Raw genomic sequence first — 26,525 nt, 5'->3', positions numbered from 1 at the left:
TTTTCAGCTAAAAAAATTGATTTAATTTCATTATGTGACAAAGAACACTTAATAAATGGCGAGCTATGAATCTTGCTAGTGCACCTGAAAATCAATCGAGAAAACTTAAGACGAGATCCCTTTTCACAAACAGATGAGGCTATCAAAAATAACTAACTTGTTCGATGAGGTAAAGAAATTAACAATCGAATGCACAAATCGGTCTGCATTTTACAGTATCAATTAAAATTCTTTTCTTGTAGAGAATTCAATTAACACAGATTAATTTTACAAAAAAGGCAATATAACGAGGCTAAGGAAACTTAATTAAATGACATGTCTGTCAAGTTCTTCACTGAAAAAAAAAAAAAAAATGCTCTCTAAAAGAATATTCAAAGATCCATACTCATTCAGGCTTCTGCGGCTTCGACATGACCAACTTGATCAGTTCCTCGTAATTGATAATACTATTCTTGGGATCTTCGACCGGGGCGAGGAGGGCGTTGGCTTCCTCTTCAGTGAGCTTGCTGTCTCCTCGAAAACAGAGCATTCCTCTCAGGGAAGCTCCATCTATGGTACCTGAACCGTCCCGATCGTAACACTTGAACCCCTCAATAAAATCTTCTCTGACGGGTTCTGGCTTATTGCGGAACTGATTGTAGATTCCCAGGAACCGTTCGAACTCGACTCTTTTGCCCTGATGCTCGTCTGTCACTGGTTTCAGATCAGCGCCCACTGGGTTCAACCCCATCGAACGAAGTAAATCTGGAATCTGGTCCCCGTCGATTTTGCCATCTCCCACACGATCAAACAGGGTGTAGGCATCTTTCATTTCGGTCATCATTTCTTCGTCAATTTTCGCCATTGTCTTTGATTCTTAAATCACCCTACGAGACTTAAGTCAAACGCTCCACTTCGCGATTCTTGGGCTCAAAGAGTTCGACCGAAATGATACAGCAGTAACTTTCAACAGTTTATAAACCCGGCCACTGTGTTCTAATTCACTCCGATGATCTTGTTTTGACGCTTGTGGAAATGTTGTCATTTATAACACAGCTGACCAATGAAAACCCTATTACGGTTCAATTATTAGATTTGCAAAATGAAAGGAATCTCTCATATCTGAACACATGGTGCAATTATATCATGGTTCTTGATAAAGGAATCACACCGGGAGAGAAATCTGTATCAATTATAACAAACTGTTTTTCTACTGTGGCTCTTTCACAAAGTAATTTGCTGACACCATAAGAAACGCACAAGTTTAATAAACAGAAATACGAGTTTTCTCTTCAGATAGATGAATTTTAAAAAGTCTCTGCTATTCGATCATATAGCGTGACGGAAATTAAATTTTAATTTAAGGTTGCGTTTGGAAAAGTTCTGTTTCGTCGCTTTCAGTACTACAAATAACATATCGCAAAAAAAAGTTAACCTCACTGTTTTGTCTCGTAAAAGTGTTGTAACTTTAAGAAAAAAGGCTTTTAAAAACGTTGTTATCAAGTAAAAGCCAACGACATCTATTTGAGCTCGGAAACTCTGGTCAATACACAATTAAAAGCATGTTTAAAGATAAGGGAGACCCCTACTGGAATTAATATTTGTGGAATGCGAGCGCTCTTAGACTTGTTAGTCCAGTGTCATTAACGAGTACAAGACTAAAAGGCTACGATGTTTAAAATGAAACACTGATTACATTTTCCGTTTCGATTCAAAATATATAGCACTTGTTTTGATATCTAATTCATCCTTTAGTTGATATCTGTTGCAAAGCGCAAGAGATCTGTTTTCGACAATGTAAAATTTAAACCGCTAATAAGAGTCACTTAACTCGTACTGAAACATGACAGAAAAGCAGCTAAAAGCAGAAAGTAAAACAAGTGAATCTGATTTGCATACAAACAGGGAAGTTATACAAACTTTGTTTGTGTACATGAATTTTTTGCATCCTCAAACTCTTTCGAAACCTTTTATCCAAGTTTGGGTTACCTGTGGTTACTGACAGCCCGGCAGTTTAAGTGCTCTGGTGAGCCTGTGGCCCGAAAACACGTGCTTACATCGTTCGATTCAACAAACGTTACAAATAAAACATAAGTTAGTATGAGAAGCCTAGGCAAACCCACCTTCCAAATAAATGATTCCTTTGCGGGAGACTGAAAACAAAATGGTCCTTTTACACTGTAAAAAGCCAGCGGACACATTACATGGCGGCATAGAACTGACTGTGTGACGAACATGGATATAGTATCTCTTGAATAAGATTGGGGAGCTTACGCAACGATGACAGCGACGTCGGCGAGGAACGACAAAAAAGCGATAGGTTTAAGCTTCCTGCAAATGGGCGCAATATCGTTGGCTAAACTCCCCAACATTGTTGGATGTTAAATGTCGCGTCCTTTTCCACACTCTGTTGCATGTTCTTGGGAGTCGTTGCTCAAAGTTTGAAACCGGTCAAAATTTTAGCGTGCAAACGGACGCAACAGCTCCCCAAAATATTGGGAATTGTTGGCCAGCAATGTTGCGTCCGTTTTCACGGGCTTCGATCGGCAAAACAATAACTGTCTGCGCGTGCATCACGCCTTTACACATTTCTTTGCTGTCACTGCACGACTACGACATAAAAATGTTTAAGAGGTCGACCATTTGACCTTTGAGGGAGGGGGGGGGGTGTGGGTGATTTGGATTGTGTGATAGAATTACACGAGTAATCTGGTGATAGAATTTTTTTCCCTGACATATAAGATTTTTTTTCCCAACATTGTTCACCATTAAAGATATATTTTTTCAGTGTAGGAAATTTTTTTTTCGCTCGGTATATTTCCTTGCAAGAATTTTTTCCCCTCGAATTCAGTCTGTAGGATATTTTTTTCTGAAAAAACCTATACGCCCCCCCCCCTCAAAAGTTAAATGGTCAGCCCCTTATTTCACGTTTTGTGGAGGATGTGAACACAGGCTAGGACAACGATCGACTTTCTTTTTTCTTTTCCTGGAATTCGATACAGTCTTTTATAGCCTGCGAGCAAGCTCTCCTATTTGGGCGAGCGAAGCGAGTCTCGCGAGAACGCGCGAGCGAGCGGCGAAGCCGCGAGGGGCAGAGGCTCACGCAGAGGCTCGCGCGTTCTCGCGAGGCTCGCTTTGCTCGCCCAAATAGGGGAGCTTGCTCGCAGGCTAAGTCTTTAAGAGTTCAACTCCAGAAAAAATTGCCAACAGTTCACGAAACTGTACGAGATGGAATAAGCGCGTTAAAGTTTGAAGCAGCACTTCAAAAAGTGACGTTTATGTAGCCGTCGTCTTCGTTGCTACTTAATCTCCCTTATTTGCTTCAAACGACCAGAAATGAGTATTCTTTCTACTGATGTAATTAGCCGCGTGTCTTCAGATTCATGCATGGTCCATTCCGCACTAGGTTTTATCAGTCTACTTTCCAAATTTTGTGGAATTGCACGCATTTTAGGCATCCTAGTGATGAACAGTTGCGACACGTATATATATATATTTTTAGCAACTAATATAATTTGTAGTCTGTCTACCTTAAATGATTTAATGATTGAGGACGTCTTTTAAATTCCTGCCAAATGTTTTTAAGCTTTCAAATCTTTAAATTCTCCATTGTCCTACCTCAGACATTCATTGACAGTTTTTTCTTTTTAAGTGAGAGATTTGCGGGAAAATGCTCATTTTTGTAAAAAGTGACTATGGAGTTGAGCGGAAAGATATTTACTCAATTCTACGCTTAAATCGTCGTGCTAAGGTCGTGAAAATAGCTGTTTTCGGTAATGGTAAATTTTGTCAAGATGTTAGTGGAAACAAAAATTTTGCCATAAATCTTTAGCGAGGAGGCCCCGAAAGATCAGCTGAGTTGTTGACAAAGAATGTTAATATGATTGCGCGCGCCCAAACTGTTCGAATTTAGTCAATTTAGGATCGATTATGACGTATACAATAGTTTCTAGGTTACATACATTACTGACCTCAGCAATAAGGAAACAACAAAAACGCGTTGCTATAAAAAACTGAAAATGACATCCACAGTGTCTCGAAAAACAGAAAAAGAACAACTTTTCTTGAAATTAGAATCGATCTTGGATCTTTACAAGAATTTCCAAGATGGCGCCGAGGAGGAAGACAATCTTCTAGTACTGGAAGCTTTGGAGGACATTCGGCAAATTTTAAACCGACACAACATCACCAGACCTTTAGGAAGAACCGAGGTCAAAGAAATTGAATCGGTTTTGAAAGATCTGAAGAGCCACGTGAAGGCAATGGCTCTAGATGATTTGTTTGATCAGGTGAAGGATTTGAAGTGGAGGATGGATGTCATAGAGAAAAGATGGGAGTTGGGGAATACGCTGGGCCTTCCAAAAAACTATTTGTACGATGGAGGTGAGAGGAAATTTGTTTTAGATCGGTTGCACTGAAGAAACCGCCTTTTGTTATTTACAGAGCGATACTACTAACTGCAAGCATCTCATCTTTCTTGTTCACTGTATGATAATAATTCAACTCACAAAAAAAACGAGAACTCATACAACCCAATACCATGGTATCTTTTTTATCGCCGTCATCATCATTATCATCATCATCATCATCATCATCATCATCATCATCGCCATTATCATCGTCATCGTCATTGTCATCATCATCATCGTCATCATCATCGCCATTATCATCGTCATCGTAATCATTATCGTCATCATCATCGTCATCATCATCATCGTCATCATCATCGTCATCATCATCGTCATCATCGTCATCGTCATCATCATAGTAATTGTCATCGTCATCGTCATCATCATCATCATCATCATCATCATCGTCATCATCATCGTCATCATCATCATCATCATCATTATCATCATCGTCATCATCATCATCGTCATCATCATCATCGTCATCATCATCGTCATCATCATCGTCATAGTCATCGTCATCATCATCATGATTATTTTTATCATTATAATCTGAGATTTTCACGGTGACAAATTAAGGCCTGAAGCCCTACAGTGACGGCCAGCTACTTGCCAGATAGGCCTCTGTCGGGCACAAGTGCATGATCACAGGGACTGGTCCTTGGAGTTGTTTATCTGCAGTGCCTCGGTAAAGTTTGCCCCAAAACACTTTCTAATCTTCCTTGAAAGGCAGGGAACGACAAAAATGCTCTCTTATTTTACTATGGCTGCTTTTATTTTCAATTCTTCGCAGTCTTTGAGCAAGAAAAATAGCAGAACCCTAGATTTAATTGCTCTTACTTTCCGACTCAAGGACAGTGCACAGATTACTTTAACTGGTCGGCTGCACACAGTAATGATGTAATTTTGGTTAAGCGGACCATGATATTTGAAGAATGCTCAAGGGATCATGATTATCTTGTTTCTACCCCAAGGGTTGCTGTTACAAAGAACGCAGCACCATTAAAACAAAACGGTGACCATCACCACCATCCTAATAGAACTAGAAGTTAATTGTCTTCTTTTGTTTTACTTCCAGATGATGACGAAATATGGAGCAGAATAAGCGCTAAAAGAAAAGAAATTCTCGGCAAATCAAGCTTTTGGTTACGTTCTAGACCTCCACGACACATGTACAAAGTAAGGTTTGATTTGGGCGCGCCCAATCCAGTTCGAGCCGGCATGGGTGAGGAAAATGTGGTCGAAAACATGGAAGACATTCCCGAAGATGGGGGTAATATTTACGACTCAAACTCAACTGATCAACTTCTTTTTAACAGAATTAATAATCTTCAAAGTTTTCTTAGCGAGCGGAAAACACGTTTGCGGGCTGCTAGGAGAAGATCAAAGCTCAGCTCAGGTCTTATTGCTTCGGCGGATTTAACCATTCAAAACAGTAGGAAGTGTTTACAAAAGGCCAAAGATGTACGCTATGGAGAAATCAAGGGCACGAATCAAAAGATAAAGGACTCGGTTCCAAAGGAGGAAACGACTCAGGGGGAATCGGGCAGCCGTTGTGAAGAGTGTCATAGGATCACGAAAGAGAGAGATAAATTCTGGGGATTAGAATCTGACTCGGAAGAAGAGGAATTTAAAAACTTTAATGATCACCCTCCACGGCGCAGCATGACAAAGAATTCTAGAACTGCTCTGGATAAGAAAAATATAGGTGGTGCTTCAATGCTAAGGCCTAAGGGTATTGCCGGTCGAGGAACTTGGGCCACGCCCGCCTATGTCCCCCCATGGGAAGTGGACAAATTTGAGAGTAAAAGACGAAGTTCTATGCATACTGTTGCAACGGACTGGGAACTGGAGAAAGCAAGGTTTGGTTCGAAGAAAGGTAAAAATTTAAATTTGTATTTCAGAAAAATCACATTAATCCATAACATGAAAAAAGTTGAGGAAAAAATGGTATCATGAAATGTTCTACTGAAAGGGGTTTGTTTAAATGGTCACATCAGAGGATAACATCCTCGGACTCAAGAAGCACCAGTTGTACATCGTAATGAAAGTCACTTTAGAAAAAGGGCTGCTTCGTGCACGTGGTTTCCTTTTGAATGGTCATAAGTAAGCAACAGACTGATCTGCGCCTATGAACGCGGTATAGCTCAGTAGCTTTCCCTTGAATGGTCACTCTTTAGGATCTTATCCAAAGACTCAAAAGATCAAACCACCTAGAACAGCACGATGAACAGTACCCCAAGAAAGTACTGCACAGTAGCTTTTTTTAAATTCTTATTTGAATAGTCACACGTTAAGATTTCATCCTCTCATTATTTCGCAGGAATTTTGAAGAAACTGTTTAATAGTTTCACTGGATCCCATGCGTAGACTGAATCTATTTTCCAAGAAGAAACCGAGGATAAACATAATCGGAAAGTGATCCTTGGTTAATTTATTATGTTAGGAAGGCTTTATTATCGAGTCAATAAATTCTAATTTTATTGAAATAGCGTTTTCTTCTCTCTTCAAGTTGCATCTTTCATTTAATGAGGATTAAAATAATCTCATTGGGACTTGCTAGTTTACCAGGAAAGTGCATTATGGTCTCATTGTTTAGAAATTCAGGCGATGCACTTTTGTTAAATTAGCCAAAACCCAGTTCTGTGATGTTTTTTTCCCCAGAAACATGTTCCCAAGGGTTGATTTCCAGTGTCGCGTAATTTTTGCGTGCGTATACGTACGTGCGTAAAATTTACGTTCGCAAATAAAATAGAGGCAATGCATGAAAGGTCGCTCGTACGCGTAAAAGTTGAACCTCGCTCAACTCCTCGTTTAATCTCGGCACTTTATATCTTGCCTTTATTTTATTTTCGTGATCAAAATTTAGGTGCGTTAACGTGCGTGGTCAAAACACGTCCGTGGAAATCAACCCTGAATGGAACATGATTCTTAACTGTCTAATGAAACACCGTCGAGCAGATATGACAATCATTCTATCAGACGAAACATTCGTTTTTGTTTTAAATTTATATTATTTCTCAGTGTTTGGATATCAGATGAAACACTCCTTCTATAGGTGTCCTACGCCATATATTGGTTGAGTATGTTATTGGTTCTCTCCTAGTGCTTTGAGCTTTTTCTCCGTGTACACCGGTTTTCCACTTCCCTCAAAAACCAACATTTTCAAATTATAGTTCCACCAGGACACAAAGAAACACTTAGCTACCTCTGAATCGTTATTTATTTATTTTCATATATCATTTCCACTGTGTTTGGATATCCGCTGAATTAAAACACTGCATTTTTCGTTTGATTTATAAATAGAAATGTTTATCTTTTGTGGTTTAAAAACGAAGATTTGCACATATTGGTATTTCATTCCGCTAGGCTAAAGAGCTTCGGTCCACGTGATGCGAGCGAGGAAGAAGCCTTTTCCAGGAGTTCAGATATTGGGGAGCAGGGCGAAGCAAAAAGGGAGGCGAAAAATGAAAACGAGGCATGGGAGAGAGAGAGGAGAGAGAGAGAGAAAGTGGATAGGGGAGGGGGGGAGAGGGTTTTATCGCCGCTCTCCCAAGTGCCCTAAATCATGTTAAGGCATGGCCTAAGGCTAATTTGCATATTAAAATCTTATAATGATGATAACTTTGTGAAAATTTAACAGAACCTTTCAAAATTTGGCAACCTCTGAAAAATCTGTAACCTTAATTTTCCTCTAACGTAATACATCAAATATCTGTGTCATGTGATCACTTATGGTCGAGTCCAGGAAAGAAAAGAAAACTAAAAATGGGGTCCATAAATTTGGGTAAAACATTTCTTCGGATATTTCGTATGCGAAATATTCCTCTGACCTGAATCTTGGCGAGGGTCTTTGTATATTTACCTCCTTTCATTTCCCAGATTCTGGACTTTATCTTTTTTTATTTGGATCTATTTTGAATGGCGTGACACTGAAAACCAGAAATTGTATCATCATTTCTCGCTTGAATCTGGCCGGAATAGTTGACTCACGTTTTTATTTAATTAGTAATTAAGCAAAATAGGTCACGTGACACTTTTCACCTGTTAATATCTTTTTACAAACATTTACGCATGGTTCAAACTTAATTGTAACCAACCATTCCTACCCCATTTTGAATTTCCTTTTGAATTCATTATGACGTCACGTTTCACGTGACTACATCTCTTCAACCCTAATGAATTCAACGCCTCCCAAAAATTGAGCCATGCCTTAACATCCATGCTTTCTTTACTTCGCGCTGTTCTCCACTATCTGAACGCCTTGAAAAGGCTGGCAAAGAGGCCAAAAAGAAGAGCCTCGCATACGTCACCAAAGTGAATTGACCGAGAAGGCCGGGAAAATGCGGTACAGGAACTGGGCAAAATCATGCCATTGTGTTGACACCTATCCCCCACAAATTTTTTTAAACCGCTTATGCAATTGATATTTTTGTCATAAGCGACATGTCTGACGTTATTCGAAAGCATTATACTGAACATGTTTAGCTGGTGTGAATGGGGCATAGATTATTGTTACTTAAAGTTATTCAAGTCACCTTTTTAGCGGATAAGCTCTGCCGCGCATCACTTCTCAAACTTTAAAACACGCCCACGGTCTAATGAGTCCTAAGATTTCTGTGCAATCTAATGGTTGCTTCCTTTAAAAGCATAGCAACAAAAACGCCTGAAAAGGCTTTGATGTCATCCTGGATAAACGATTAACATTTTGCAAATTTTTTTAAAAAAATTGTCAACGGCATAATGAGCTCTGGTACTAAGAATACGATACAAAACGACTTAAAAACAAAAGGTCTTAATTTACCTTACGGACCCAGTTTTTCATCTGAGAGTTTTTCATAGTGAATTAATTGAAAATGAAAATAATTATATTTACCTCTAACAGGTGATTATTATTTTTCAAAGCAGCCCATTACGCCAGCGAATATGTTCATTTATGGCTTAAAGAAAAAGGCCAATCTTCCTGCGGTTATGGGAATAATCCCTTTTTGTTCCTTTGTTTCACCACATGTCAGATCCAAACTTGTGAGAGAAGAAAAAATTGTAAGTATTTCAAACACAATTCGTTAAATTTACGCTCTTATGCATTCTTCCGAAAATTATTGAGACAAAAGAGTAAATAGTGAGGAAATAGCATATGATAACTAAAGTAATGCGGTAGATAAGTAATACAAGATATGGTACAAATAGACCATATAGAGACTGATGAGCGCACGAAACGGTCCCCAATACTAGATGTCCTATCATCTATAGAATTAAAAACAAACGTCAGGGCGACCACATAAGAAATTTCTACAGACCCAGGTAAGCAAAAATTTGTACGTAATCCAGAAGCCTTATAAGGTACCCTGTTCTGTCGTGAATCGTAATACCTTTCGTAAATTGTAATAACAGTTGTCGAGAATTGTAATAACTAAGCTATCAGAAATTGTAATAACACGTTGTCGTAAATTGTAATAAGCCTAGCTGTCGTGAATTGTAAAAACACATTGTCGTATTTTGAAATAAGTCTTGAAAATAAAAAAGTATGCACCAAGAACTCCTTTAGATAACCAGGATTCTTCTGTTCGACAGGAATCCCACAATTCACCTCATCATGAGGTCATTGCTCAATAGGCCACTTACAGGTTCCAAAAACCGCAAATTTCATAACGAGGCCAAGAGCAAAACCTTTTCATTTCACCTGCTTTGCGTTAAGCCTTTCTTTGAAACAGAGGCTTGGGGAAACTCGGAAATGCCTAGCCACTCAACTGTGACAGGGTGGCAAGAGTTTCTTTTTCCCATGAAATTTCAATTCTATGCTAGCCGTTTACTTCTTCTGGTTGACTTTTTGAGGTAAAAGTTCAGTGATAAAGTTCACTAACTGGATGTATCTTTTTCCGATTAATAAATCAGCGTCGTGTTCACCTTCTCGAACAATGTGAATTAAACTGACTACAGCTACAGCTATTATTGCGTCGCGCAAAATACACAAATGATACACAAGACGAACAAACACTTTGTTTTACACAAAAACTCTAACACGGCCTTGCACTCAATAGCTCTAAAAGTTCAATCCATCGAATTAATTCCAACCAAAGTCTTAGCAAAGTTTACGTTACAAAAGGTTACACTGTAATTCATCGCGTTTTCAAGTTTCTTTTTCTTTTTTTTACCCAAGAAACTTGGTGAGCACTGAGCAACATATCACAGTGGCGCCTTATTCCTGGCTATATTCTCTATTCTTGTTTTAATTTAGTTACCGCGGAGACTGCGGAACACCGGAGCATAGCGACTTTTTCGTGTTGATTACTGATAATTTAGATGTTTCTTTGTAAAAGGACGACATCAGTGAGATAATAAATGTGTTGAAGAAATACTTTATTTCGTACTCTTTCGTGCTAGTTGATTTCTTGTTTGTCGCGACTTTTGTTATCAAAACAAAAAAAATTGACAAAAGTCGGACAAGTATTTCAAATTAGTCTCACTGAAGTCAATTGTGCATGTTCTATTTATGCGGTTCTAACTGCCTCTAACCCCCACCCCCACCCCCCACAATATTTCTAATGGCCCCTATGATCTATATGTGGTGGAAATAACAGGCAGTTGCTTGATGTGAGTTGGTTGGCACACTGTTTCGAATACGTTTATCAGGTGGTCGGTGAGATGATTTAGTTTTTGCCTTAATGCTGGCTACATAATAACTCATATGTTTTTGATTGACAAGAAAATTTCGGTAGATAAGCCCGTGACATTAAGAAGTAAAAATACGACAATGTGTTATTACAATTCACGACAGCTAGACTTATTAAAAATTACGACAACGTGTTATTACAATTTACGATAGCTTGGTTATTACAATTCTCGACAACTGTTATTACAATGTACGACGACTGCTATTACAATTTACGACAGGTATTACAATTCACGACAGAACACACCCGTTCATGTAATTAATAGTAAGCTAGCTAATTTACAGGATAAGACATTTATCACAGGTCTATGTGTTTAAGGAGCCCTGCTAGACGATAAAATCGTCCGTCCAAACGTTCATTTCTTTTCTGCCCTTGTGAATGGGAGCATTTGACTAAATTTCGTTTGGCAAGTCAATTTAAAGAAAAGTTGGCTTCGGTTGTGCTTGTTAACCAAAGGTTGTCAAAGGTAAAAGTTTTTTTTATTAACTAGTCTTAAGAATAGAAGAGAGCGCCATTATGGCAACAACCTTTCCGACATCCAACAAATTAAAAAAAAATTGCGGACAGATAATCTGTGACAAATTCAGTACGTAACGCCGGCGATATAAGTGATAAATAGTGGCAAAAGACCTGTGACGTCATTTAAAAATGCCCGTCATCTTGGTTTTTACCGAAAATAGATATTTAACTATAGAGTTTCCAAAATACTAGTCTTTGATGCCTTCATATTTTGCTTGAAAATGGCTTGACCTCACGTCACTTATGACGTCATATCATGTCGCCATAGTAACTGAACACCACACATGTCTGCCAAAATGTGTCTAACGCTGCAAATACTTTAATTCAGAATTACTTTGAAAAATGTAATGGGAGCAAAACTACTAGTCAAGTTTCAATCCATGTCTATCATTGCCATCCGTGGCAACAGACTCCCGGAAACAGTATCAATGTCTAAATATATTCTTAAATAATTAAACTGGATCATTATTTTTGGACTTTAATTGATGCGAAGACATTTTTATAAGAAAGAGAAAAACTATTGACGAAAAGTATATAAAAGCCAAATTAACATGCGAAACTACGAGCACTGAGACTACCGTTAGAAGATTCCGAATCCTCAATTTGTTAACAGCATTTTGATTCCAATAACACAATCAATTTGTGATTACTGAAAACGATCTGTATATAAAATAAAGGGAGGAACTGTACTGTAATCCACTTTCGTCCAAAAATTCAACTTTAAAACTACCTGAGTTTGTAAATCTTTCTCTCTGTTAGTATTTCTTCATCCGGTTCACTTGTTTGGTAGGATTGATATGCTGATTTTTGACCCAATGCTTTTTATGCGGCGTTAAGTTTTGCAAGTTTTACTTTCTGTTATACTTGCTATGTCGTGCAAATGTGAAAAATACTGAGCAAGATCAGGATCGAGACAATTTCAGGCGGTTTGCTCTACTGAGCTGCAATAATATTGTGGCACACCGAAAGAGTGTAAAATAGGTAAAAGAAAATCAGTTTTTATAGAAATCAGCTTTTTCGTTTAGCGGTATGTACTTACTTGTCATTCCAACTGTCCTATATCGTACAATTGCGATCAACAGCTACATGATTAATTTAGATCGATCATTTCAGGCGGTTTGCTTTCCTTAGCTGTACAATAACCTATTGTGGCTCTCTGAAAGTGTTCACTCACATTAGCTATATAAAATGTGAATAGGTAAAGAAAATGAATTTTTATAGAAATCAGCTTTTTCTTTCGTCGGTTGTATTTGTTGGTGCCTTTCCGCTATCGTGCAATTGCGAACAATAGCAAGTTGAGTCAGACCATTTTAGGCGGTCTGTCTTTACTCAGTTGTATATTGATCTCCTGATATTCATATACTTCGCAGAAACACCGAAAAAGTGTACAGTGACATCAGCTATATAAATGAGAAAATATATGGTACAAGAAAATAAATTTCTGTTAGTAGAAGTCAGCTTTTTTCGTTTACCAGGTTGTACTTGTTGCGACATATCCGAGGCTTTATTGCACATCAAAAAAGTGTTCAGTCACATGAGCTATATAAAATGAGAAAATATAGGTAAAAGAAAATCAATTGCTATAAAAATTTCGTTCATCAGGTTGTACTTTTTGGGAAATTTCCGATGCTTTACTTACTTGTACACCGAAAGAGTTTTCAGTCGCATTAGCCATATATAATGAGAAAACTGAAAAAAAGAAAATTAATTTCTATAGAAAACAGCTTTTTGCCTTCATCAGGTTGTACTTGTTGGGATATTTCCGCGATCATTAACAATAACAAGACCATTTTAGGCGGCTTACTTTACTCAGACTTGAGTATTATAATCGTTGAGTAGAAGCAGGAAGTGTTATTAGCAAGTTGCATTTTGCCAGAACAGGAATAGAAAGTAGGTAAGAGAAATTATCAGTGTTTATTTTTGGGGGGATTCTGTGGGTTTGGGATTAAAAGGGTATGTATCATGGTGCTTAAGAACGAAGGCCATTTTAACTGATGATATTAATATAGGAGACAATAATGAGTCCTGATTCTGTTTCAGATTCGTTACTAATACCTTATTTGACAAGAATTACTGAGTATATTTAACAAAGCTTACTTTAAAATTTTGTCAGGAAATCAAAACTTTTAATACTTAAGTTTACTTATCAGAGACTCTAGATGAAAAATTTAATTAATTACACGAAAAAAAAAAAAGAGATTTGATTCCGATCGAAACGCTCAAACCTTCGGTTATGTTATACCCTTAGTTAATTTAAGTCAAAGCTCCTAAGTTGAGAGAACTGCCGTGAAATGGTTTTATTCTGTTATTTTTTCATTTGTAAAAGCAGTAATTTCATTCTCGAACTCTACTATTCTAATAGAGTTAAAAATAGAATATGCAACTCTTTTTTATCTTTGCCTTCCTTATCAGCAAATAACTGATCTGTTCGCAAATTTAAAATCACGATATTTTACTCAACCTCCTGCAATAATTATTCATTATCGCTTTTTTATTGCATTTTCCCTAAATCATTTTATTTTCTACCAAAGAGGTAAAAAGAAATCTATGGCAGAAAACAACAACAAGGTGTTAAAGTTACTACGCTTGTGCTGGCGATATAACGTCACAACATCCGCTGGTCGACGTGTGCAGTCACTAAAGATCATCGGCGTTGCTATGATAGCAATAACTGGTCTACTCGTTTTCGTGGCTGAAGATGTCAATAATGCGAGAGATAATATCAAAAAAGCCGAAATTCTGGAGAAAAATCTCGAATCAAGTTTGCAGGTGGCTTTGTTAATTCACCGTCTTCAAATTGAGCGTGGTCTCACTGTGCTTTGTCTGGGATCAAAGAGTGCCGAAGACAAGGATAGAGTGTTTGAAAAATTGAGTGATGCTCGTCATAACACAGATAAAGTCCTAGAGGAAACAGATTGGCCATTTGATGAAACAGCTGAAACAGAATTTCTGCGCGGGGCTCAAAATTTCAAAAGGCATTTGAGGGATCACAGGTAGGATGAGGGCTTTTTCTCTAAAGGGACAGGTTCACGGTTCAGCGCTGGGACATACGTACTGTATCGTCTATGCAAGCAATATGATCATGTAATAATGTTGTCAAAGAATCAATCTGCGCACTCCCCTGGCAGTCACTTGCACTTGATCAACTTATATATTTGCAAATAGCTGTAAATTAATCAACCATGGAATAAAACCTTCAGGTCAACAAATTCAACGTTGGTAGTGTTGGCACAATCCACTAATTTTTTCTGCGATTTTAGTACTCGTCCATCCTATTTCAGGTTACTCTGAAATACACTTCTACTGTGAAACACACTCGCTGAGATACATGTGAGTGGGATTTTTAACCCCGATAGAATTAATAATAAATTGGGAAAAAGTAATTTAATTAATGAGCATGCGCTTAACCGTGAACCTGTCCCTTTAAACCCAGAGAACACAAGTAAAAAGATGACAGCCACTGTGTTTTTTATATGAATGTAAAACTGTTGAGCGTGACAATCAGTTTTCAAAGTTTAGGTGTGACCATCGAAATCTGCTCATAATTATGAATAATTACCTGCAAGATTCTTATTTGTTTGTTCTGAATCTGCAATAAATCATTAAGAAACAATTTGCCTCCAGGCGATAACTTTTATAGCGCGGGGAATAATACTAAGAATAGGTCTCATCTTGATTTTAGGTACGGAGTTGGGAGATGTGCACATGGCACTCAACGTCAACAGATTGAGTTTTACACCCTTCCAATCGATTTGATGTTAAACTGGTTCTACAAGAATGTTCGCGATAATCCCGGAAATGATATATTTCTGGATATGGTTGGGTACCACATGTTTCTTGTTGGAAAAGACAAAATTGGAATTGAGCGCGCCTTGGGCGGAACTTTCTTCGCAAACGGATATTTCAGCAATTCAAGCGATCTCGTTTGGTTTGCAAATCACAGCATTCTCGGAAGGGAGTTTTTAGAAGCAAGTGAAACTTTTATGCCTGAGATTAAGGCTAAAATGAGCCATAATGTAAACGAAACAGTGCTGCGCTTGATCGAAAAGGAACGAGAAGTTATTCTTGCTAATCAACCCGACAACGCCTCAGTATCGAAAGGCGAACTGTGGTTTCAGCTCATGACCTTATATCTTAACGATATTTTTAAAGTTCAAAAAAATGTAGGGGACTCTTTAACTAAGCGTCTGGACGTCATACAAAAGAACAACGCAGCACATCTAACCCAAAGATTGGCATATCTCGTGTTTGCCATTCTTTTAGTGCCTGTTATAGCTTACTCAGTTTACAGAATGACGGGAACGATTCAAAACTGCACCTTTCAGCTTGCCCAGACAATGTTGGAGTTAAAAGAGGAGAAGCAACGAGCAGACACTCTCCTTTACCAAATGTTTCCGCATCCAGTGGCTGAAAAACTCAAGAACAAACAGCAAATTCCAGCCGAGTTCTTCAACAGCGTGACAATTTTCTTCAGCGACATCGTCAACTTTACAGAGATGTGTTCTAACATGGCTCCAATGCAGGTCAGTATTATTTTTAGCAAGCTAGCTCCTGTTAAAGGAGCTGTGTCACGAAATTCAGCCAAATTAGGAAATTAAAATTTGCCCGTTTAATTAAGAGAAATATAAAAATAGCCATTTAAATCTTTAAAGGAAGTTTAAAATAACATAACAGAAACAACAGATGACACGGATGGGCAAAACTGAAGAAGATTGAAACGGATTGAGGATTTTTGAAAACTGTTCAGCCTAACAGTTCTTCAAAGTTGATCCCTGCTGCTTGCAACTTCAAAAATAATGCTCAGGAGACATTTGATTGTCACAGATCTCTGATTTTGTCATTTACATGTAATTTCTTTGCTTACTTTTAGTTCCATAACGATTGAGGGCCAGTAATTGGCAAAATTAAACAAAATGAACTAGACGGCCGTGAAACAGCTCCTGTTAAATTGCAATTTTTTGACGCGTTTGAGTTTATTTATTAATAATTATTCATTTTGAGGCGAATCAAACTAGAGGTTATGGTTTTAAGAAGGACAGTACAGGAAGAGAAGCAGAAATACCACAGTCCTTCTTCACAGCACGACTAAGTTTTTAGATCAACAACGTACAACAATCTTTCTTTAAATTGAATCGACTGGGACTCTGTGACACGTATTACGTGTTCTACAGACTACTATCAACGACTCACTTTAGAAAGCTGGTTTGCTTCCTTAAAACAAACGCCACTGAATCTTAGTCAACAGTTACCGGCACGGTACAAACGACTTACTGACCGAATCAAACAAAACTAGTTACGAGAGAACGAATGGACAACTGAAAATTTGACGAACAATAAACGACTGTTTAGCTGTGACAATAGACGGATCGAAATGCACCAATGACATTACGAGTCTTCATAGCCAATACCATCACAGCTTAATTAACAGACGACCAATAACATAGCGACTTAATAGACCAATCAGGTCAATGACCAGAGTTTAATGGCATCAACTGACGTGACACAACTCACTTTGACTCCGAAGATGACTACCGCACAGGTTGTCGAAACGTCATTCAACAACAGTCCTATTAAGGACTACGTTATTAATAGTTTACCTGAACGATCATACTCAGCCTACTTACGAAATGACTCCTGGCTTCAAACCTTTCACAATCTTTCTTGCATAATCAAAATATTGTCTTTTCTCATTGGTTTAAATCTCTCCGTCACTTAATGATCGCAACAAGCTACCGCTTGTATTGAAATTCATGGCTTCAATATTTCTCTTTATATTCGACCGGTAATAGCAGATTCATTGAATGAATGATAAATTTACAGATCATTAAGATGTGGACTATTTCAATATTTTAAAAGTGCATGCAGAATTCTGAGAAAGATGCTGTCGAATTCCCCTAATAAAAAAATCGAAAGTTTTGTTGAACTGTTTTTTTGCTTTTTGCAAAGATTCAAATTAGAGGAAAACCATACCCCCACGTTTCTTGCTATAGAGATACAAGCGACGTCAATAACCCCTGGGACTAAAAAAGTCAATGATATTTAGCCATAGGGAACTGCTTTTTTGTGCCAAGTTAGCTAATGCGGTATTCGTTGTTTGATTTCAATGGCCGATTTTATACTACAGTCACATTATCCGACTGGATGAACTTTGGCAAACATTTCAATGTAGTCCGTGATGCGTATCAGGTATAAAGACGGGCACAAGGCGCTTTATGCGTCCACAAAAGCTATTTTTCGTAATGCATCATTCAAGTCGTATTACGAATTGATAGTTCGTCCAGACGCATAGTGCGTCTTGTGCCTGTCTTTATACTCGTGATGCATAACCAAACGACCTGCAAATGTTTTCCCAAGTTTGCCCAGACGGATAATTCGACTGTAGCATAAGAACGGTCAATATTAGCATCTAGGTACGAATACCCGTAAATCATATCATAATCAAGAGAATCTTATAATTTGTCGAACGTTGTTCCTCGTGACTACTTGCAGGCCAGTCCAGTTGACCACAGAATTCTGTTTTGTTTAGGTTACAGCCATGCTCGATGAGATCTATGGTTTGTTTGACGACCGCATAAACTTTTACGACGTGTACAAAGTGGAGACAATTGGTGACGCCTACATGGTGGTATCGGGGCTTCCTCAAAGGAACGGAATGCGTCACGTGGATCAGATTGCCCGGATGGCGTTGGACTTGGTAAAAGCGGTAGATGAACTAAAATTACCCCAGTTCAGCAGACGACAACTGTCGGTCCGAATCGGTATACACACTGGTAAGTCTGGCCTTTGTGTATGGGTATGATATGGAGTTGAACCGAAGGAAAATAAAATTTAAACCAATTAAGAATATGCAGTAAAATTTAATAACAACGTATATAGCATTTGAAAAGCCAGGGAAAAAGAGAGAGCTCATTGATGGAGAAAATAAGTAAAAAAGAGGGTAGAGGGTACATTAATATAGGTTATCATTTGGCTTAGAGTAATAACTGTGATTGATAAATTTATAGTCGTAGAAGTTTTTCTTTCATCCTCAGATATTTAAAAAAATCCCTTAACGGATTGTCCCTCCTCGGATTTCAATTTTTGCCTCAGCGTTCTGCTTATGCAAGCCTTGAAATTCTTGGGAAGCAACACAAACTTTTCACTCGAGAATAGTTAATTTTCTGATCGTGTTTGCTACATACGTCAGGTCTGTATACGTGTAAGAATTATTTATCAATGACATAATTGCCCAATGACTTAAAAGAAGTAGTAATAGCATAGTTATATCCTTTTTAGGCCCATGTGTCGCTGGTGTGGTTGGAAACAAAATGCCTCGTTACTGCCTGTTTGGAGACACAGTGAACACTGCATCAAGGATGCAAACGTCTGGCGAACGTAAGGGACATAACATCTTAATATTTAAGAAACGGTTCAGATAAGAACGATAGCAACAACGGCAACGAACATGTTGGAATGCAAAAAAGGTGCTAACTTTTCTATTGTCTGTACTTACTTCTGATTGGCTTAAACAGCAAAAGTTAACAAAACTTCATAAAGAGGTACATATATTTATCCTTACTTTCCAGCCATCTTCCATATAACAAAATCTGGTCTCAGTTTGAATAACAAAGAAATCCTATGTGGGGAACATGTAAAATTGTAAACTTTTCTTGGCTATTGTTTTCAACTCTTGTGATTGGTCAAAATCTTTTAACGCAAAAAAAAAAAAACACCATTCAAAGTGGAGTGTAAATGAATTTCATGGCGTAAACGGCCTTCATGTCGGTTTATGCATTCTCTGTGTAAAAATGAGAACATTTCTATGTGGGGAAAGTACCGTTGCCGCATAACAAAAGAAATTGCCATCCACCTTACCCGGATCATCACTTAATTTGTAATTTACTGCCGTTTAACAGTAGATTAATTTGAGATCTATTTCAGAGGGTATATTGTTGCCATTCATTTTGCTAATCTATTTGTTATGTGTTTCTTCTGACATTTTGCAAAATTTCAAAACATGTCACAATAATTTGTAATTCAAGATGGCGGATATTTTTTGGAAGTTATAACGTCCGTCATTCTTCATCAGCTGTACAAGTTTATAATAGTCCAATGAACACTACTTACACCAAATGACATTGTCTTACGTGTATGCGTGTGCGTTTTTAGCTCAGAAAATTCACATTTCGGAAAATACTAAGGAAGCCTTGGACGAAATCGGGAGTTACCATGTCGTTTTCAGGGACAGTATGGCAGTAAAAGTAAGTATTTGTTTGAATGCGAACAACAATTCAAATCAGGGAAAATTCTCCTTCACCTGACAAATTTAAGAGAATTAAAAATAATGCTATAAAGTTAAAAGAAGGCGAATACATTTAATCACATTCTTTTCCGTTGTTGTTGTCATGGTTGTGTAACCGTTATAATCTCTGGTAGCCTGCGAAAACATCCGTTTCTCCTCGCTCTTCGCCGCCGGGGACGTTTCGCGAGGAGGAACGTCTGCGACTCAGCGGCTGAAATTCCATACTGATGACGCAATCCAATGTTTACATAATAAATCCAGTTGTCATGGGGTTCCAAATACAAATTTGTTCAATTTTACGTGTCTTCTGGTCGATTTTGGTAAAGTCTTGTGTTCATCTGCCAACGAGCTCCAGCAAAACTCAAATGCGTCTTCTAGAGAAGACTATATTTCCACAAACATTGACTGTTTTGTTAGAGATTTTTCGCGTTTACATTTCACCTTTGTGGCCTTTTGTCTTTTGTCTGTCATTCGTAAACAATAGCTAAAACAATGTAACTACTCCGTCGACCAATCAATTTCATGATTGGAAAGGGGCAGCACCACGCATGGGACCTATAAATCTCTCTCACGCCCAACCCTCTTTATGCAAGTCTGTGTCTGGTAAAGCTGGTGAAACTGACAAGCCTGTGAAAAACTAATTGATACAATAAAAACTGAAGATTGCAATATTCTTTTTTCATACGCAGGGCAAAGGTCTCATGTCAACGTACTGGCTCAAAGGACTCTTGGAAAATGGTCCTTGCCTTACTCTGTACGCCCCAGAAGATATGCAAATGACAGCTTTTGTGCAGCTGTGAAACCTTTCAGCTGAAATCTAACAGATTTCAGTTTATGACTATGACACATTTTGTAGATGTGGAATTAGACAAAATGGCTAGCATTTCCTTATATGCAAGTTAGCTTTATCCGGAACTGTCAGTGAAAATCAGTGCTTAGCCTAAAGGGTTACTTTACTTTTAACTTAGCGTGAGCGATGTCAGAAATTCTAACGTATTCCAAACTGCAATATAAAGAAAGCTTCCCATTGATTGCACTAACGATAAACAGTTCAGTTACAGCAGAGGTTTGCTAAGTTTATTCAATTTTATTTTCGCAGGGAGGAAGTTAACCCGCCACTCATCTTGACATTATACTTAGTCAAGCCTAAAAGCGAAGCTCCCGTTAATCCTTACAATCAAAATATTTACTATAAACAATAAACCTAAAGCTACGGACACAACAACTCCCAACATTGTTGGCCCAACAATGTTGGGAGTTGCAACAGGGTTTAAAACCATGGCAAAGAAATTCACAAATCTACTGCTTTCCATATTGTTAAAAACGCGATTTACCATATATACCATTGTTCGGCGGGCTCTTCAGTCTGAATTGTCACCACATGGAGAACGTCAAAAAGCAATAGGTTTAGATTCAGCAAAACGACAACTTTGTACCCCCAGTACACTTTTTGGCACATTTCTTTACCATTACTGCATGACCACGATGAAATAGCCCACGTTCGAGTGAAATTTGAGACAATTTTGAAATATCACGAGTGGTATTTTTGCCAAATATCACGCACAAATCATGCTATTATTTGTTTATACTACTACTACTAAAAGGTTTGTAATTTTCACATGTAGGTATTTCAAATTTAGCTAAAATACCACTACTCTAAGCCAATCAAATTGCAGAAGTTTCTCATGTAGTAGTATAAAGGTTCTAACATGACTCCGAGGCTTAATAGGGGCAAAGGTGCAAATTTTTTACGACCAATATGACCAGAACTTCTCGGAGTTAGACTACGAGTAGTCCCCCATTTGTCCTCAGGGATAGTAGAGCGAGCAAAACGCAAGCACGTGTGAAAATCACCCCACGCGAGAAAAGGCGACACCCTACCGCGTCTCGCCTTTCTCGCGTGGAGTGATTTTCACGCGCGCTCGCGTTTTGCTCGCTCTACTATCCCTGAGGAAAAATTGGGGACTACTCGTGGTCTACCTCGGAGTCATGTAAGAATTTTTATTTATCGAAAGTGGGCTATTGTTTAATTTCGCAGTTTATTGAGAACGTAGACCAACTAATGGCGAACTCTGGTTAGGAATTTAACTCCAGTACTTGACAAAGTGAGCAAAGTGGGATGATCGCGCTGAAGTTTCAAAGAGCGCAAAGTCACTTTTTAAGTGACGTTTTCGCGACCGTCACCTTCGTGGTATCTCAGACTCTCTAATAGCATGTTGTGTGATTATGGTCAACTTATTCCATACCCGTGGTGAATTATTTAGCAATTATATATTGAATTCGGTTTTCGTAGGATATGAAGAATTAGGCAGATCGAGGAGGGTGTTATCCACCGAGGCCGATAACACCCTCCGAGATCTGCCTAATTCTTCATATCCTACGAAAGCCGAATTCATACAATTGCTTTATTATTCATTCAAAATAATTCCTAGTTTAAAAACAAGCTAAAACATGCTTACCGTCGTCAATGTCAAGTTCACCTCAATAATGGCTGTTTAGAAGATAAAGGGCTGTTCAGGTCTGCAAATATACTCCAAATAGCAGATTTTACCCATCGAGTTGTCTTCTTGCTATGTTTTTAGACAGTAAATCGTCGTGAAACGACTGAGTAAAATGTTTTGCAAAATGTTCCGCTATTTCCGTGTTCACAACCAAAACAATTCAACCTCGTCCCCAGGGCTTCTCGGTTAACAGTGCCTTAACCTGCAAGAACGCTGCACTTTTGACGTCATCGGTTCATTAAATGCAAAATTCTTCCAAATTTGGTCATCAGCTGGTTATGGTGAATTATGAGTGTGCTTTTAGCCAATCAGAATCAGAGAAATATTTTGAGTGAATAATAATTGTTTTTAACCTCCCGCATCCTTTTACCGTAATGCTAATAAATATCGACCACGGAATTTCTTGTCAAATATCTGGGTAAGGCTTCGCATCAAAACGGCCCTATGGTAGACACTTAATCAATTTTTGTCCAAAAAAGAAAGAAAAAAAGAAGAGATTATTTTTAAGAGTCTGTTTCACTCATCTGTTTTATAAATATTTAATCAATCTCATCTAGTTTTGGCAGGTGTTCGTTATGGAAATACAAGTATGTATCCCGAGTTTTCAGTATAATTCAAATATGCTGACAGAGTACAACAGTGAACATGAAAGAAATCGAAACGAGAGAAAAGAAAGAGAAAACGAGTTCAGAGGCCAGAAAACCAATTATCGACCTCAATTGTACAAAGTCGTTGATGGGTAAATATAGTGATGGTAAAAAAGGAGTTAGAGATTGTACGTACGATTATAATTACTTTTGACAAAGGATTATTCTGCTAAATTCAAATGAAGGTAGTACGGGAGTACAATTACACTTGAATTGTTTAAACTGTATGGGCTGGCAAATGAACGCGGACCTATTTGTTCAGTCACGTTTTCGCTTTACGAAAGGTCGATGAGTTTTCTCGGAATCTCGCAATATTTCCTATTAGCGGCTTTCTGAAAGCAAGTAGATGCTTGAATTGGGAACAACAGTGAGCCAAACTTAGTTGCTATTTTTTTCTGCATTAATAAACATGAACATAAACTGCAATTCACCTATTTTTCACTGCGTGATATATTACCAGTTTAACCCTTTAAGCCTGAGAGTAATCAGCATCAAATTTCTCCTTGTAATATCAATACTTTTTAAAACAGAGTGGTCATGAGAATTACGGGCATGATCACACCAGATGAATTTGCTTGATATTTTATTAACTTCTCCCCTCTACTTCTGTAGGAAATGAATAGGGACAACAAATGAGAATTCAAATTTAATCTTAGGGTTTACGGGGTTAACAACCAACAAGCACTCCCGAAATTTTACTTCAAAACCAATTAAAACTTCTTGCACGATAACGCTTCAATTTGTTGTTGCTTCACTAAACGGGACTGCCCGCTGCTGCCTAAAATAATGAGAATAATTTCTAGCAATTTGCATAGTTTTAATTGACCATATTTTAATACTTATTGTTAGTGTTATATGAAACAGCCTTCAGCCTTGTGGTGTATCTCCCTATTTGTTAGCTGACTATCGAATCATCTTCTCGAGATATCAGTTGTGTTTACTCTGCGGAGGTACTCGGCGAGTAATTGATTTTAAAGACAGGTGTTAAAGAGGGAGATTAAAGGGAAAAAAATTGCGTTAGAGAAACATTGCTTCGTTTTTTTCGGAGCAAAACAGGAATCATTTATGGCTAGCCTGCAAACAAGTGCTAATGTAGACAGGTAAGAAACTATCATTAACAGTTATATTTTTTATAACCTTGTTTCCACTGCTTAACAAGGTCCGTTGAAGATAATCACCCTCATTTCCAATTACCAAAAACTAATCGTGTCGCAGCGGTTATACAGTTAGCTCACTTTCAAAATTTGGAAGTATTGTGCGATTCATCGATATTACTGTTCTTACTCAGGTTTCTCGACTCATTCAATCGATTTTATTTTCACGTCTTTACTTCATAATATTTAGTTTATGTCATGTTTTCTATCCTTTTTGAACGTAAAGCAAATACTAAATTACACATTTGAATGGTCGGGGTAGAATATGGTGGGATGTTGCCTCTTCAGTGTCTACTTCTATGGACGGTGTATTTAAAACTTCAAAATTGAATCAGTTTTTTCGTCCACCGTATTAAAGTTGGAAGTAGATAAGTTTTGTTTATGTCGAAATATCGAATATTTCTGTTTTATCAACAAATTGGAAAAGCGCCAGCCAAAGGCATTGTTTCTTGGAAATTATCACGCTGTCGCCGGATTTGTCTGTGTTTAGATGTTATACGCCACATGTCTTACATGTTAAAACGATTTGAAAATAGACAAAATAGCCCGGGCGGCTGTTTCCCCACGATATGCACTATATATCATTATTGCAAAATGTACAGAGAGAGTTTTAAGCGATGTCAGATAATTTTCTTTCACAAAAAGCTAAATGCGAGAATGTAAAAGACATTCAAGTTATTACACAGCGCTTCGGATCTTATATATTTTGTCGGTTTTTCGCACTGAAATTTTGGATCTTTATAAAGGAGGGTTAAGTTACAGACGTACACCCGGCCTTAAATGGAGGCTTTAATAACGTGCGCGAATACACGCAGAGAGTTGATTTGAAGGTCTGATGCAAATGACAGCACTTCAATATAGTGCACGACAATGACTCCTCACTAGAAAGCAATTTAAAACTTCAGTTGCACTTAAAGTGCACTTAACAATAGTTTGCAGTACTCAGTTGTAACGTGCTTCTATATAAAAAGCGCACACCTTGCTATTTATTTATAGTCGTACGCCCCACTCGAAGGGCTGAGTTAAATTCCTCGCAAAATTTACAAATGTTGGATTGACGGTAAAGCTCCCACTATTGGGCTCGGACTCTGGTTATTGCAAAAAAAAAAAAAGAAATTCAGGGCGCTTTATTACATAATTCTTCCTAACTCTCGAAGTGATCGAAACAATCAAACAAATTATATATATTTTATCTGTCATTTGTCGTCAAATTTGTCTTTTGGTTGGAATAACGAGTTTACTGTTTCGCATCCGTCGAAATTGTCATAAATTTAATGTACACATTAACTGCACTAACTTATTGCAGTTGTTTTCGAACGATCGAAATTATTCTCGCAGCCTGCTTTTACAAATTACTTATAAGCTAACTCCTGGTTTCAAGGGTGTCCGTAGTAACTAGAGTGGACTGTATTATGGAGCTTAAGATTTCAAACTTTGAAATAAAAGTTGTTTTGGCATGGCCAATAGATGGATGGACGAGCTGTCTAATCAAGAGCTGCGGAGAATTTCCACAGAAGTTTAAACAATTCATTTTCATTCTACTTTTATTATCATTTGTTTTACCATAAACCACAATAAAAAACTCTTACAAGATACAACATATGGGCAATATATAAATTTATGTCAGATGGATAGAAAGTAGTCTTGAAAGGATTTCTAGTGGAAACCACTCCAGAGAATGTAAAGCCAACGATAAGAGTACTCGCTCCCGCTAATGTCGGTGGTCGACAACCACACGACATATGTTAGTCCTGAGATTATTGTCAATTCTCGCCTTAACTCCGAGAAGCCATTTCTTCAGGTACTTCGCGCATCCACCCTCTCAACCAAAAACCAATCATTTCCAAATTTCCAATTCGATTTGGAACGGGCGGAAACTTTCATAGAATTTTAAGTGTTTGAAAGTTCTTGAGATCTCTTTGGTTTTAAACGAAAAAACAAAATAAAAAAATATACGAAATACATTTCTTCAACTGAAATGTTTTAATTACGAAAAAAATCAACACACAAGTTAGAGTAAGCATCACCAGCCAATAGAGTCACCTTATTTTCAATGCACCCATCAAAACCTATCAATAACCTGAACAAGAAGGCATTAAGCGATTCAAGAAACAGTTTATGTTATTTACCACAGCGACTACTTAAGATACTGTGCAACTGCTAAATTGCGGCAATTGTTATAGAAGAGTTGCATAGACAATTTATTTTACGCGGTAGATATGCTTATAGCCCTAATACGGCTAGTTTAGAGACATAAACCCATGCGCGCCTGGGTAAAATACAAAATACAAAATTTTACAATTTGAATTACTAATTACTCAGATTATGATTTGATAAGAGTTAACAAAAAGTGTGGAAAGA

General features: G+C 37.8%; 3 protein-coding genes across 3 annotated transcripts; 2 read left to right on the top strand and 1 right to left on the bottom strand.

The window, feature by feature from the left end:
- Positions 1-1,038, bottom strand: LOC140921187 (myosin, essential light chain-like). The gene has a single exon (XM_073371158.1). It carries the CDS (start codon positions 842-844, stop codon positions 386-388), a length of 459 nt encoding a protein of 152 aa, XP_073227259.1. The 5' UTR covers positions 845-1,038; the 3' UTR covers positions 1-385.
- A 2,939-nt stretch (positions 1,039-3,977) lies between these two features.
- On the top strand, positions 3,978-6,758 carry LOC140921916 (uncharacterized). Its single transcript, XM_073371913.1, has 3 exons — positions 3,978-4,362; positions 5,467-6,267; positions 6,712-6,758. The coding sequence occupies exons 1-3, from the start codon at positions 3,999-4,001 to the stop codon at positions 6,756-6,758; spliced, it is 1,212 nt and encodes a 403-aa protein (XP_073228014.1). The 5' UTR covers positions 3,978-3,998.
- Positions 6,759-14,128: 7,370 nt separating this feature from the next.
- On the top strand, positions 14,129-20,662 carry LOC140921915 (uncharacterized). The gene is made up of 6 exons (XM_073371912.1): positions 14,129-14,574; positions 15,264-16,104; positions 18,108-18,351; positions 18,857-18,955; positions 19,730-19,821; positions 20,552-20,662. The coding sequence occupies exons 1-6, from the start codon at positions 14,129-14,131 to the stop codon at positions 20,660-20,662; spliced, it is 1,833 nt and encodes a 610-aa protein (XP_073228013.1).
- Positions 20,663-26,525: the final 5,863 nt, after the last annotated feature.

The sequence above is a fragment of the Porites lutea genome, chromosome 12, assembly GCF_958299795.1.
Source record: "Porites lutea chromosome 12, jaPorLute2.1, whole genome shotgun sequence".
In the NCBI taxonomy this organism is placed as follows: Eukaryota; Metazoa; Cnidaria; class Anthozoa; order Scleractinia; family Poritidae; genus Porites; species Porites lutea.
The sequence above is the reverse complement of the archived record's forward strand: the minus strand, read 5'-3'. Positions and strand labels throughout refer to the sequence as shown.

Coding starts and splice junctions, on each gene's coding strand:
- LOC140921916 (XM_073371913.1), top strand. CDS start 3,999: ATGACATCCACAGTGTCTCGAAAAACAGAAAAAGAACAACTTTTCTTG. Junction 4,363..5,466: donor AAACTATTTGTACGATGGAG/GTGAGAGGAAAT, acceptor TTTTACTTCCAG/ATGATGACGAAATATGGAGC. Junction 6,268..6,711: donor AAGGTTTGGTTCGAAGAAAG/GTAAAAATTTAA, acceptor ATTATTTCGCAG/GAATTTTGAAGAAACTGTTT.
- LOC140921187 (XM_073371158.1), bottom strand. CDS start 844: ATGGCGAAAATTGACGAAGAAATGATGACCGAAATGAAAGATGCCTAC.
- LOC140921915 (XM_073371912.1), top strand. CDS start 14,129: ATGGCAGAAAACAACAACAAGGTGTTAAAGTTACTACGCTTGTGCTGG. Junction 16,105..18,107: donor CTAACATGGCTCCAATGCAG/GTCAGTATTATT, acceptor TGTTTTGTTTAG/GTTACAGCCATGCTCGATGA. Junction 18,956..19,729: donor GATGCAAACGTCTGGCGAAC/GTAAGGGACATA, acceptor GTGCGTTTTTAG/CTCAGAAAATTCACATTTCG.